Source organism: Phocoena phocoena, chromosome 5 (genome assembly GCF_963924675.1).
Source record: "Phocoena phocoena chromosome 5, mPhoPho1.1, whole genome shotgun sequence".
NCBI classification, from domain to species: domain Eukaryota; kingdom Metazoa; phylum Chordata; class Mammalia; order Artiodactyla; family Phocoenidae; genus Phocoena; species Phocoena phocoena.
In genome coordinates this window covers 126,433,405-126,447,578 of record NC_089223.1, presented here as the reverse complement: position 1 = coordinate 126,447,578, position 14,174 = coordinate 126,433,405, and the positions used below count along the sequence as shown (strand labels likewise).

Genomic DNA, 14,174 nt, shown 5'->3' with positions numbered 1-14,174 from the left:
TGCGGCCCCCTAGGATTCCACAGCCAGCCACCTCATGACCAGGCCCCACTAAACAGCAACCAACAGCATCCACATAAGGCAGGGCCTAGCCAGCAACCAGACTAGGGGTCAACCAAGCCTACTAGACTGCCCAGAGAGCCCACCAGAAGAGAAGGATCCACACAACCCTATTAGGGGGAACCCCTAGAGCATATAACTTAGGTGACAAGACGGGAGTACCCAGCAGGGATGCATAGGATGCCTCCTGCAGAGGGCCACTTCTCCAAGATCGAGAAACATAACTAATCCACCACATAATAAAAATACAAATAGCAACTTAAACAAAATGAGGCAGCAGAGGAATATGTTCCGGACAAAGGAACAAGATGAAACCCCAAAAGAAGAAATAAGATAGGCAGTCTACCTGAGAAAGAGTTGAGAGGAATGACCATAAAGATGGTTAAAGAACTCAGGAGGAGAATGGATGCACAGAGCAAGAAGTCAGAAGTTTGTAATAAAGAGATGGAAAATATAAAGAACAACTAAACAGAGATGAAGAATACAATAACTGAAGTGAAAAATACACTACAAGAAGCAATAGTAGACTAAATGATTCCAAAGCATGGATTAGTGAGCTAGAAAATAGAGTAGTGGAAATCACTGCTGCTGAACAAAAGAAGGAAAAAAGAATGAAAAGAATGAGGACAGTTTGAAAGACCTCTGGGACAATACCAAGTCCAAGTCTAGTATTTGAATTATAGGGGACCCAAAAGGAGAAGAGAAAGGGTCTGAGAACATATTAGAAGACATAATAGCTGAAAACTTTTGTAACATGGGAAAAAGAATAGTCACTTAAGTGCAGGAAGTACAGAGAGTCCTATATAGGGTTAACCCAAAGAGGAACACACCCAGACACATTGTAGTTAGAGTGACAAAAATTAAAGATAAAGAACACTAAAAGCAGCAAGGGAAAAGCAACAAATAACATACAAGGGAACTCCCATAAGGTTATCAGCTGATTTTTCAGCAGAAACTCTGCATACCCAAAAAAAGTGGCACAATATATTTAAAGTGATGAAAGGGAAAAACCTACAACCAAGAATACCCAGCAAGGCTCTCATTCAGATTTGATGGAGAAATCAAAAGCTTTACAGACAAGCAAAAGCTAAAGGAAATTCAGCATCACCAAACCAGCTTTGTAGCAAATGTTAAAGGAACTTCTCTAGGTGAAAAAGAAAAGGCCACAGCTAGAAACAAGAAAATTACAAAATGAGAAAGCTCACCAGTAAAGGCAAGCATACACTAAAGGTAGGAAATCACCCACACACCAAGCTACTAGGAAGGTTAAAATACAAAACTAGTAAAATAATCTATATTCACAATAAGTAGTTTAGGGATACACAAAATAATTAGATGTAAAATATCATATGAACAATAGTAATTGTGGGGGGGGAGGAGATTACAAATTTAGGGTATTTAAAATGCATTTGAAATGAAGAGATCAACTTAAAACAGTCATGTGCATATATAGACTGCTATACAAAAATGTCATGATAACTGAAAACCAAAAATCTATAATAGATAATACACACAAAAAGAAAATGGAATCCAAACATAACACTAAAGATAGTCATCAAATCACAAGAGAAGATAACAAAAGAAGAAAGTGGGGGAGAAAAGACCCCCAAAACAAATCCAAAATGATTAACAAATCATGGCAATAAGAGCATACCTATTTATAATTACCTTAAACGTAAACAGATTATAGGTTCCAACCAAAAGACACAGACTGAATGAATACAAAAACAAGACATATATATGCTGCCTACAGGAGAGTTACTTCAAATTTAGACACACACACAGACAAAGTGAGGGGATGAAAAAGGTATTCCATGCAAATGGAAATCACAAGAAAACTGGAGTAGCAATATTTATCAGAAAAAAAAAAAGTCTTTAAAATGAAGACTGTTACAAGACCTAAAGGAGGAGACTGCATGATGATCAAGGGATCAATCCAAGAAGGTATAACAATTGTAAATATATATGCACCCAACATAGGAGCACTTCAATATGTCAAATATTAACAGATATTAAAGGAACTATCAACAATAACACAATAATGGTAGGGGATTTTAACATCCAACTTATATCCATGGATGTAATCAATTAGAAACACAGGCCTTAAAATAACACATTAGACCAAATGGACTTGATATATAAATAGACCATTCCATCTGAAACCAGCAGAATACACATTCTTTTCAACTGCAACTGGAACATTCTCCAGGATAAATCATACTTGGCTACAAAACGAGCCTAGGTACATTTAAGAAAATTGAAATCCTATCAAGCATCTTTTCTGACCACAACACTATGAGACTAGAAATCAACTACAAGGAAAAAAAAAAGCAAAAGTCCACAAATACATGAAGACTAAACAATATTCTACCGAACAACCAGTTTATCCCTAAAGAAATCAGAGGAAATTAAAAAATACCTAGAGACAAATGAAAATGAAAACATGCTGATCCAAAACCTATTAGACATAGCAAAAGTATTTCTAGGAGGGATGTTTTTAGTGATGTAAGCTTACCTCAAGAAACAAGAAAAATCTCAAACAACCTAACTTTATAACTAAAGGAACTAGAGAAAGAAGAACAAACAAAACCCAAAGTTAGTAGAGGGAAAGAGATCATAAAGATCACAAAAAATAAATGAAATAGAGACTGAAAAAAAAAAGCAGTAGGAAAGATCAACGAAACTAAAAGCTGGTCTTTGAAAAAGATAAAATTGATAAACCTTTAGCCAAACTCATCAGGAAAAAAAAGGGAGAGAGTGCAAATTAATAAAATCAGAAATGAAAAAGAAGGTACAACTGACACTATAAAAATACAAAGGATTATAAGAGACTACCATGAGCAACTATATGCCAATAAAATGGACAACCTAGAAGAAATGGACAAATTCTTAGAAAAGGTACAGTCTGAGACTGAACCAGGAAAAAAGAGAAAATATGAACAAATTACCAGTACAGAAATTGAATCAGTAATTTAAAAACTACCAACCAATAGAAGTCCAGGACCAGATGGCTTCAAAATTGAATTCTACCAAACATTTAGAGAATAGTTAACACCTGTCCTTTTGAAACTATCCCAAAGAATTGCAGAGAAAGGAACACTTCGAACTCATTCTATGAGGCCACCATCACCCTGATACCAAAACCAGACAAAGATATCACGAAAAATGAAAATTACAGGCCATTATCCCTGAAGAACATTGATGCAAAATTCCTCAACAAAATACTAACAAACTGACTCCAACAATACATTAAAAGGATCATACTCCATGATCAACTAGGATTTATCCCAGGGATGCAAGGATTTTTTGATATCCTCAAATCAATCAATGATATGCACCACATTAGCAATTTGAAGAACAAAAACCATATGAACACATCAACAGATGCAGAAAAACTGTTGATGAAATTCAACATTCATTTATGATAAAAAAAAAAACAACTCTTCAGAAAATGGGCATAGAAGGAACACACCTCAACATAATAAAGGCCATATGACAAACCCACAGCTAACATCATGCTCAGTGTTAAAAAGCTGAAAGCATTTCATCTACAGTCAGGAACAAGGATGCCCACTCTCACCACTTTTATTCAAAATACTATTAGAAGTCCTAGTCTAGCCACAACAATAAGAGAAGACAAGAAGTAAAGGAATCCAGATTGGAAAGGAAGAAGTAAAACTGTCACTGTTTGTAGTTGATATGGTGATAAGAAAATCCTAAAGATGCCACCAGAAAATTAGAGCTCATCAATGAATTTGGTAAAGTCATAGAATACAAAATTAACATAAAAATAAGCAAAATTAATATACAGAAATCTGTTGCATTTCTATACACTAACAATGAAATATCAGGAAGAGAAATTAAGGAAACAATCCCATTTTCCATCATATGAAAAAGAATAAAATATCCAGGAATAAACCTACTTGAGGCAAAAGACCTGTTTTTGTATGGGAAGAATCAATATTGGTAAATGACCATACTACTCAAGGCAATCTATAGATTCAGTGCAATCCCTATCAAAATACCAGTGGCATTTTTCACAGAATTGGAACAAAAATTTAAAAATTAGAGTGGAAACACAAAAGACCCTAAATAGCCTAAACAATATTGAGAAAAATGGAGCGGGAGGAATCACACTCCCTGACTTCAGACTATACTAAAAAGCTACAGTAAACAAAACAGTATGGTACTGGCACAAAAGCACCCAAAGATCAATAGAACAGAATAAACCCAGAAATAAACCCACGCACTTATAGTCAGCTAATCTATGACAAAGGTGGCAAGAATATACAATAAAGAAAAGACAGTCTATTCAACAAGTGGTGCTGGGAAAACTGGACAGCTACATGGAAAAGAATGAAGTATATGAAATATAGAATATCCTGTAACACAATACACAAAAAATAAACTCAAAATGGATTAAAGACCTAAATGTAAGGCCAGACACTATCAAACTCTTAGAGGAAAACATAGGCAGGACACTCTGTGACATAAATCACAGCAAGATGTTGTTTGATCCACCTCCTAGAGTAATGAAAATAAAAACAAAAATAAACAAATGGGGACTTCCTGGTGATCCAGCGGTTAAGACTCTGCACTCCCAATGCAGGGGGCCTGGATTCGATCCCTGGTCAGGTAATTGGATCCTGCATGATGCAACTAAGAGCCCGCACGCTGCAACTAAAAGATCCTGTATGCCACAACTAAAGATCCTGAATGCCACAACTAAAGATCCTGCATGTGGCAACAAAGATCCCGCATGCCAGAACTAAGACCTGGTGCAGCCAAATAAATAAATACTTAAAAAGAAGAAGAATAGTCTCTCAACAAATAAAATGAGGCTCCTTAAAAAAAAAGGAAGTCCCCTAATTAAACTTAAAAGTTTTTGTACGCCAAAGGAAACCATACACAAAACAAAAAGACAAGCTATGGATTGGGAGGAAATATTTGCAAATGCTATTGCTGACAAGGGATTAATTTCAAAATATACAAAGAGCTTATACACATCAGTATCAAAGAAAGACATACAATGCAATCAAAAAATGGGCAGAATTCAAGGAAGACATGCAGATGGCCAATACACACATGAAAAGATGCTCAACATCGCTGGTTATCACAGAAATGGAAATTCACACTACACTGAGGTATCACCTCACACCAGTCAGAATGGTCATCATTAAATAGTCTACAAATAACAAATGCTGGAGGGCGTGTGGAGAAAAGGGAACGCACCTAAACTTTTGGTGGGAATGTAAAGTGGTGCATTCACTGTGGAAAACAGTATGGAGATTCCTTAATAAACTAAAAATAGAGTTACTGTATGATCCAGCATTCCCACTCCTGGGCATATATCTACAGAAAACTCTAATTCAAAAGGATACATGCAGGAACTTCCTTGATGGTTCAGTAAGTAAGACTCCATGCTCCCAATGCAGGGGGCCCAGGTTCAATCCCTGGTCGGGGAACTAGATCCTGCAGGCTTGCCGCAACTAAGAGTCCACATGCCTCAACTAAGAAGTCCGCACACCGCAACTAAGAAAACTGCATGCGGGCTTCCCTGGTGGCGCAGTGGTTGAGAGTGCCTGCCGATGCAGGGGACATGGGTTTGTGCCCCAGTCTGGGAAGATCCCACATGCTGTGGAGTGGCTAGGCCTGTGAGCCATGGCCGCTGGGCCTGCGCGTCCTGAGCCTGTGCTCCGCAACGGGAGAGGCCACAACAGTGAGAGGCCCGCGTACCGCAAAAAAAAAAAAAAAAAAAAACTGCATGCTGCAACTAAGAAACTCGCATGCTGCAACTAAGGATCCTGCATGCTGCAACGAAGATCCCATGTGCCACAACTAAGATCCAGCACAGCCAAAATAAATATTTTTTTAAAAAGAAAAAAAAAACTAAACCAAAAGGATACATGCACCCCAATGTTCATAGCCACAGCATTTACAATAGCCATGGAAGCAACCTGAATGTCCATTGACAGAGAAATGGATAAAGAAAATGTGGTATATATATATACACACACACACACACATATACATAAAATGTGATAATACTCAGCCATAAAAAGAATGAAATAATGCCATTTGTAGCAACATGCATGGACCTAGAGATATCATACTTTAGTGAAGTAAGTCAGACAAAGACAGATACCATAAGATATCACTTATACATGGAATCTAAAAAAATGATATAAAGGAAGTTATTTACAAAACAGAAACGGACTCATACATAGAAAATAAACTGAAGGTTACCAAAGGGGACAGGGATGGGGAGGGATAATTTAGGGATTTGAGATTAACACACACACACCCTTGTCAGTTGAATCATTGCAAATATTTTCTTCCAGTCTGTAGATTGTCTTTATTTTGTTGGTGATTTCTTTTGTTGTGCAAAAGCTTTTAAGTTTGATTAGGTCCCATTTGTTTGTATTTGCTTTTATTTCTGTTGTCTTGGTAGACAGACCTAAGAACCTCTTCAAACAAAAGTCCAGGACTGGATGGCTTCACTGGGGAATTCTCCCTAACATACAAAGAAGAACTTAAATGTATCCTTTTCAAACTATTCCAAAAGATTGAAGAGGAGAGAACAGTCTCAAAGTCATTCTGTGAAGCCACAATCACCCTAGTAACAAAACCAGACAGAGACACTGCAGAAAAAAGAATTACAGGCGAATATCTTTGACAAATATAAATGCAAAAATTGTCAGTGAAATATTAGCAAACTGGATCCAACAATACATAAAAAGGAGCATTCCGTGATGAAGTTGGGTTCATTCCAGGGTCACAAGGATGGTTCAATACACAAATCAATCAATATTATACACCATATTAATGAAAGCAGAGGCAAAAACCACATGATAATTTCAATAGATGCAGAAAAATTTGACAAAATTCAATATCCATTCATGATAAAAACTCACCAAAGTGGATTTAGAGGGAACATATCTCAATAATAAAAGTTGCTTATGACAAACCCACAGCCAACATAATATTCAGTAGTGAAAAGCTGAAAGGCCCCCCAATAAATTCAGATTTAAGACAAGATGCCCATTCTCACCACTGTTATTCTACATAGTATTGCAAATCCTAGCCACAGCAATCAGACAAGAAAAGTAAATAAATTTTATCCAAATTGGAAGGGCAGAACTTAAAACATCACTATTTGCAGGTGATATGATACTCTATTTCGAGTACCCTAAAGTCTCCACGTAAAACCTATTCAGTACTAATAAATGAATTGAGCGAAGTAGCAGGCTACAAGATTATATACGGAAATCTGTTGCTTTTCTTTACACTAACAATAAAATATCAGAGAAAGTGTAAAAACAATCCCATTTAAAATCACATCAAAAAGAAAAAAGTATTGATACCTAAGAGTAAACTTAACCAAGGAGCTGAAAACTATATAACATTGATAAAGGAAATTGAAGGTAATTCAAAGAAAAGGAAAGATATCTCATGCTCTTGGATTGGAAGAATTAATATTGTTAAAATGGCCATACTACCCAAAGCAATCTACAGATATAATGTGATCCCTATCAAAATATCCATGACATTTTTCACCAAACTAGAACAAATAATCGTAAAATATATATGGAACCACAAAAGACCCCGAATTGCCACAGCAATCCTGAGGAAAAAGAATAAAGCTGGAGGCATAACCCTTCCAGACTTCAGATCAATGGGTCTTTAGAATAGAGAGCCAAGAATTTAACTCACACACCTATGGTCAGTTAACCTCTGACAAAGGAGGCAGGAATGTACAATGGAGCAATGACAGTCTCTTTAGCAAATGGTGTTGAGAAAGCTGGACAGCTACATGTAAGTCACTGAAATTGGTACACTGCCTCATACCATATACAAAAATGGTTTAAAGACCTAAATTTAAGACATGACACCATAAAACTTGTAGAAGAGAACATAGGCAGAGCATTCTTAGACATAACTGATAGCAATATTTTCTTAGATCATTCTGCCAATGTAAAAGAAATAAAAGCTAAGGTAAATGAATGGGACCTAATAAAACTTACAAGCTTTTGCATAGCAAAGGAAACCGTAAACAAAATGAAAAGACAACCTACCAACTGGGAGAAAATATTGGCAAATGATGCGACTGACAAGGGCTTAATTTCCATAATATACAAGCAGCTCATACAACTCAATAACAAAAAAATAAATAACCCAATCAAAAACTGGGCACAAGACCTAAACAGACATTTCTCCTAAGAAGACTTACATGTGGCCAACAGGCTCATGAAAAAATGCTCACCATCACTTATTATCAGAAAGATGCAACTCAAAACCACAAAGAGGTGTCACCTCACACTGGTCAGAATGGGTATCATCAAAAACTGTACAAATAATAAATGCTGGAGAGGGTGTGGAGAAAAGGGAACCCTCCTACACTATTGGTGGGAAGGTAAATTGGTGTAGTCACTATGGAAAACAGTATGGAGTTTCCTTAAAAATCTAAAAATAGAGTTACCATCTGCTGCAGCAATCCCATTCCTTGGTATATATCCAGAAAAGATGAAAACTGTATTTCAAAAAGATACATGCACCCCTATGTTCATAGCAGCACTATTTACGATAGCCAAGACATGGAAACAACCCAAGGGCCCATTAACAGATGATTGGTCTAAGAATATGTAGTATAAATATACAGTGGAATATTAACTCACTCATAAAAAAGAATGAAATATTGCTATTTGCAGCAACATGGATGGACCTATAGAATATCATACTTTAGTGAAGTAAGTCAGACATGTATCATATGATATCACTTGTATGTGGAATCTAAAAATACAAATGAATTTATATACAGACAGAAACGAACTCTCAAACATAGAAAACAAACTTATTGTTACCAAAGGGGAGATAAGGAGGGGGAGGGAAGAACTAAGAATTTGGGATTAACAGGTACAAACTACTATTTGTAAAATACATAAGGAACAAGAATGTACTGTATAGCGCTGGGAACTATATTCAGTATCTTGTAATAACCTACAATGAAAAGTAATCTGAAATGTATATATATGAAATAACTGAATCACTTTGCTATACACCTAACTCAGTACTGTGTACAGTACTTACACAATAAGTCAACTATACTTCATTTTTTAAAAAAATCCCTTTGAATCTGTCTGTCCTTCCCTCTGTCCCATTCCCTTCCTTCTACTCCTAGAAGGTAACCCCTTTTTTGGTGATATATCCATGTTGATACATATGTCTTGCTAATCCTTTGACCTACTTATGAGATCCTATTGTATTATTTTTCATTTATCCTATTTTTTTTTAATTACAGTAAAAGCTCCACTGAAAGTTCTTATACATCTCCTTGTGTTTTGAATGTTTCTGCATACTTTATAATAGTTACTGTGTTTTTTGGTCATGTTAAAATTATACTGTCCTCTTAACCTTGCTTATGGTGTCATTAGTTGTATAGAAGTTTTAAATTTGGATATTGTAAAATATGTTATTTCTTCCATTTATAGATTTTACTACTTATGTTTTTCAGCTAGAAAATGTATTTTGAGTGAGAGTATGCCAGGCACTGCTTGGAATATTGGTGAACAAAGCAGACAATAGTCTCTGCATTTTTAGAGCTTAAGAAAGCTTTCTGTATCTCAAGGTCAATAATACATTTTCTTTAAATAGTTGTTAAATTTTTAAAACATTTGGATCTTTAATCTATCTGTAATTTTCTTTCCATTTAGTGTGTGCTGGGATCTAATTTTACTTTTTTACCAAACACTATTAGTTGAAAAGCAGTACTTTGTCCATTTATTATAGTTATAATTCCACTTCTTTTATATACTGCATACCCATAAATACTTGAATCTATTTCTGAATTTTCTGTACTGTTCTGTTTGTTACTGTGTCTGAACCATATTGTTTTAATTACTCTAGCATTATAGTGTTTTGTCATATAGAGCAAGTTCTCCCCTCTTTTTTTTTTTTTGGCCAGATTATCTTGGCTATTCTTGCACATTTACTCAAACATAGGAACTTTACCATCTGTTTAAGATCAAGTTTCATAAATTATTCTATTGGATTTCTTTTTTGGAATTGCATTGTACCTGCAGTGAATTTTAAGAAACAGATACACTTATAATACTGACTGTTCCACATATGAATATGGTATAGAACCCTGTTTATTTAGATCCTTTATGTCCTTCAGTAAATATTTTATTAAAGTTATTGCAACATTTTTTTTTGTTTTATTCTCAAGTACTACCTTTTCTTATAGTAGTGAATACCATATTTTTTCCTATCACATTTTCTGATTATTGCTGGTATTTGGGAAAGCAGCTGTTTTTTTTTATGTTTGATCTTCTATCTGGTGACTTGGTGTACTCTGTTCTTAGTCCTAATAATTGGTAGATTATAGAGAGAGTTTTCTAGGTAAATGGTCAAATTGTAGATGAGAATAGTATTGTATGTTCCTTTTCAACCTTTAGATCTCCAACCCCCTGTCCCTGCAGCAGATTCCACTGATTGGAACCTTTAGTACAATGCTGAGTTTTAGCAGTGATAGTGAGCAGCCTTGTTTTATTACTGAATTTCGTGCAGTGCTTCTGATGTTCCACTATGAAGAATAGTAATTGATGTAGGTTTTTGGTAGATGTTCTTTATCAATCGAGACATTTCTTCCTATTTCTATTTTGCCAAGAGTTTTATTATGTATGGGTGTTAAAATTTACTGAATACATTTTCGGCATCAATTAATATAACTTTTTTTTTCTCTTTCCCTCTTGTGTAATTGCAGTGACAGATTTAAGGTTATAAAATGTTTACTTGTATTTAATTTTAAACTACTGTCAGTTTTGACTAGAAAGATGTAAGAAAACAAAATTTTAATATGCAGTATTTTCTGTTATAGAAATCTGTCTTCAAAGGAGTTGCAGGTGACACAGTAGAAAACTCAGTAGTTGACCAAAGGTAAGGTTGAATTACCAGAAAAATATTATTTTCTTAATTATGTTTAATTATTGTTAATTTTTTAGTATTAGGAATGTTTATTTTATATTCTGCTATAATTAGGTTTAAATGATCTGTCATTGAATTGACAGTATTATTGTCTATAATAGTGGTTCTCAACTGAGTGATTTTTGCTTCCCTTCCCTCCCCAGATATTTGACAATGTCTAGAAACATTTTTGCTTGTCACAATTGTGGAGGGTAAGGGTGCTAGTGGCATCTAATGGGTAGAGGCCAGGAATGCTACTAAACATCCTACAGTGCACAGGTCAGCCCCCAACAACAAAAAATTATTCAGCCTAAAATATTAATTGAGCTAAGGTTGAGAACCTATGGTTTAGGAAAAAGGCAAAGTATTGATTGCCATGGAGAAAATTAACAAAAATTTTGATGTTTAATTTATTTCATGTTACATATTTATTAAACTAGATTAAAAAGAATATGTATCTTTTTAACTTTGAAATTTTCTTTAGCTTTTTAGTTCCTCTTATTACTGAGTATGATAAGCATCTGGAAGAGCTAAATGGGCAGCTGAAATATTATCAGGTATGGAATCATAGCTATCAACCATTTGGTAATATTTTCTTATTAAAAAAAGAAAAAATAGACTCCCTTTCTTTACAAAAACATTGATGGAAGAAAATGTTTACCTGTAATCAATTTACGTGTTATTTTCTGGTGTACAGCAAAGTGATTCAGTTATACACATTTACACATTTATATGTGTGTGTGTATATATATATGTATTCTTTATCAGATTCTTTTCCATTATAGGTTAGTACAAGATATTGAATCTAGTTCCCTGTGCTATACAGTAGGTCCTTGTTGTTTATCTGTTTTATATATAGTAGTGTGTATCTGTTAATCCCAAACTCTTAATTTATCCCTGCCTCCTCTTTTCCCCTTTGGTAACCATAAGTTTGTTTTCTACTTCTGTAAGTCTGTTTCTGTTTTAAGTATAATTTTTTTTTTTTAGATTTTACATATAAATGATATCATATGATATTTGTCTTTCTCTGACTTACTTTACTTAGTATGATAATCTCTAGGACCATCCATGTTGCTGCAAATGCATTATTTCATTCTTTATGACTGAATAATATTCCATTGTGTATATGTACACCACATCTTTTTTACCCATTCATGCGTTGATAGACACTTAGGTTGCTTCCAACTGTTGGCTATTGTAAATAGTGCAGCTCTGAACATTGGGGTGCATGTATCTTTTTGAATTAGAGTTTTTGTCTTTTCCGGATATATACCCAGGAGTGGGATTGCTGGATCATATGGTAACTCTGCTTTTAGTTTTTTAAGGAACCTCAATACTGTTTTCCAGTTTACATTCCCACCAACAGTGTAGGAAGGTTCCCTTTTCTCCACACCCTCTCCAGTATGTATTGTTTGTAGACTTTTTGATGATGGCCATTCTGACCAGTCTGAGGTGATACTTCACTGTGGTTTTGATTTGCATTTCTCTAATAATTAATGATGTTGAGCATCATTTCATGTGCCTGTTGGCCATCTGTATGTCTTCTTTGGAGAAATGTCTATTTAGATCTTCCCCCCATTTTCTGATTGGGTGGTTGTTTTTTTGCTGTTGAGCTGTATGAGCTGTATGTTTAAATTTTTTAATTGATAAAGAACAACAGAAAGCTCTCTTTTGCACAAATGGTATTTTGCTTTTATTTTTAGGACTAGTGAGCCTAAAGTTTCTGCTGAATTCACTCTCTCAAAATTGCTATAATGACATATGGTTTGATTGTTATAAAATGGAATATCTAGTTACCTTGAAATTAAAGTGTTTTAAATTTTAATTTTTTATAATTTACCTGATTCATATATGTCTTTAATCAGCTAGTTTACTAAGGTGTTTAACTTCGTTTTTCCATTTGACATTCTCCATCTAAGAGTGATTACTGGATTAATTTCAAGAGAGAGGAAGCTGTAGCAGAAAGCCTAAGGGGCAAGAATAGTTGCTACTTGTAGAGACAAAAAGATGTTGACAGCTACTTCTTAAAACACTTGCTCACTAGATTTTAAACACTTGCTCACATAGATATTATTGAGTAGCAGTAGCTCTTATGATTTATCTTATTGACCAGTCAAAAAATAGTATATCTTGAAAGCAGGAAAATATTCACAATAATTCTCTATATGAAAGTTTCTTCCAGAAAATGTAAATAATAGGGGAAAATTTGATGATAAGAAAGGTACTGCTGAATTTTTGTTTTCTTTCAACGATTAAATGTTTTGAAATATTTTACAGTAAAGAATCTTTTAGTGTTACTGTCATGATCCACCCTGAATCCTAGTTAATGCATATATCCTACCTAATTATTTGAATAATATTTTTCAAGATACGCTGACATTTTTGCAATTTTTAAAGATTGATTTTTAAAAAAATAATTACAAAATGGGGATAATTGCTACAATAAAATCCAAACCTCTTAGTCTGCATGGCATTCAAGCAAGACCTGCCACCTGCCTTTCCAGTTTTACCTCTCATTGCATAGCTCCATGTGTGGTCAGTTCTCAGTTATCTGGTAGTGAATTCATTCATTTTGATTTAATTGTGATTCAGGCACAGCAGGGACCTGGGAAAGGTTCACCTTTCAAGCCGGCTTTGTAGTTATAATTGGCTGTTACTGTTTTCCTAGGGGAAGCTTCCTTGAGCTTCTCTAGTTGAAAGGGAGAGAGAAAGGCTTGGAGGATTGCCTGTTCCACCCTTCCCTTGCCAGGTTCACTCCAGGATTGGCTCTTCTCCTTTAGCCTGGGGTACCCAATCAAGAGTAATCGACAGATCATGAATTGATTGCAGTTTTGTTTTAAGTATGATTTTACATGGCCTCCTTCCTGATCTCCACTTGCTCGTTTACTCTTACTGAGAACTGATGACTATGCCTGTGTTGTCTAATATTTTTTGCTTCTTTGCTTTTACTCATATTTCACCCTACTTGAAATGCCCTTTCTTTCCTGTTGAAATCTTATAATCCCTTTAACCCCTCAGAGAAAATTAAAAATACCTTCATTTCATTCCCTTTACAGTATATATTTTATTCGTATTGGTATTTTAGTTAGTGATTTTTTTTTTTTTACCATCTTTCCTACTAATGTATGTGTTAGTGACCACATTGGTTTACTGTA

At 34.8% G+C, this 14,174-nt stretch overlaps 1 protein-coding gene across 1 annotated transcript in view; it reads left to right on the top strand.

Moving 5' to 3' along the window:
- The first annotated feature begins 10,182 nt into the window (after positions 1-10,182).
- Positions 10,183-14,174, top strand: part of SCLT1 (sodium channel and clathrin linker 1) — a 199,433-nt gene continuing 195,441 nt past the window's right edge. The window contains 3 exon segments of the mRNA XM_065877281.1: positions 10,183-10,191; positions 10,886-10,992; positions 11,504-11,576. Coding sequence (XP_065733353.1) covers positions 10,183-10,191; positions 10,886-10,992; positions 11,504-11,576 — 189 coding nt within the window.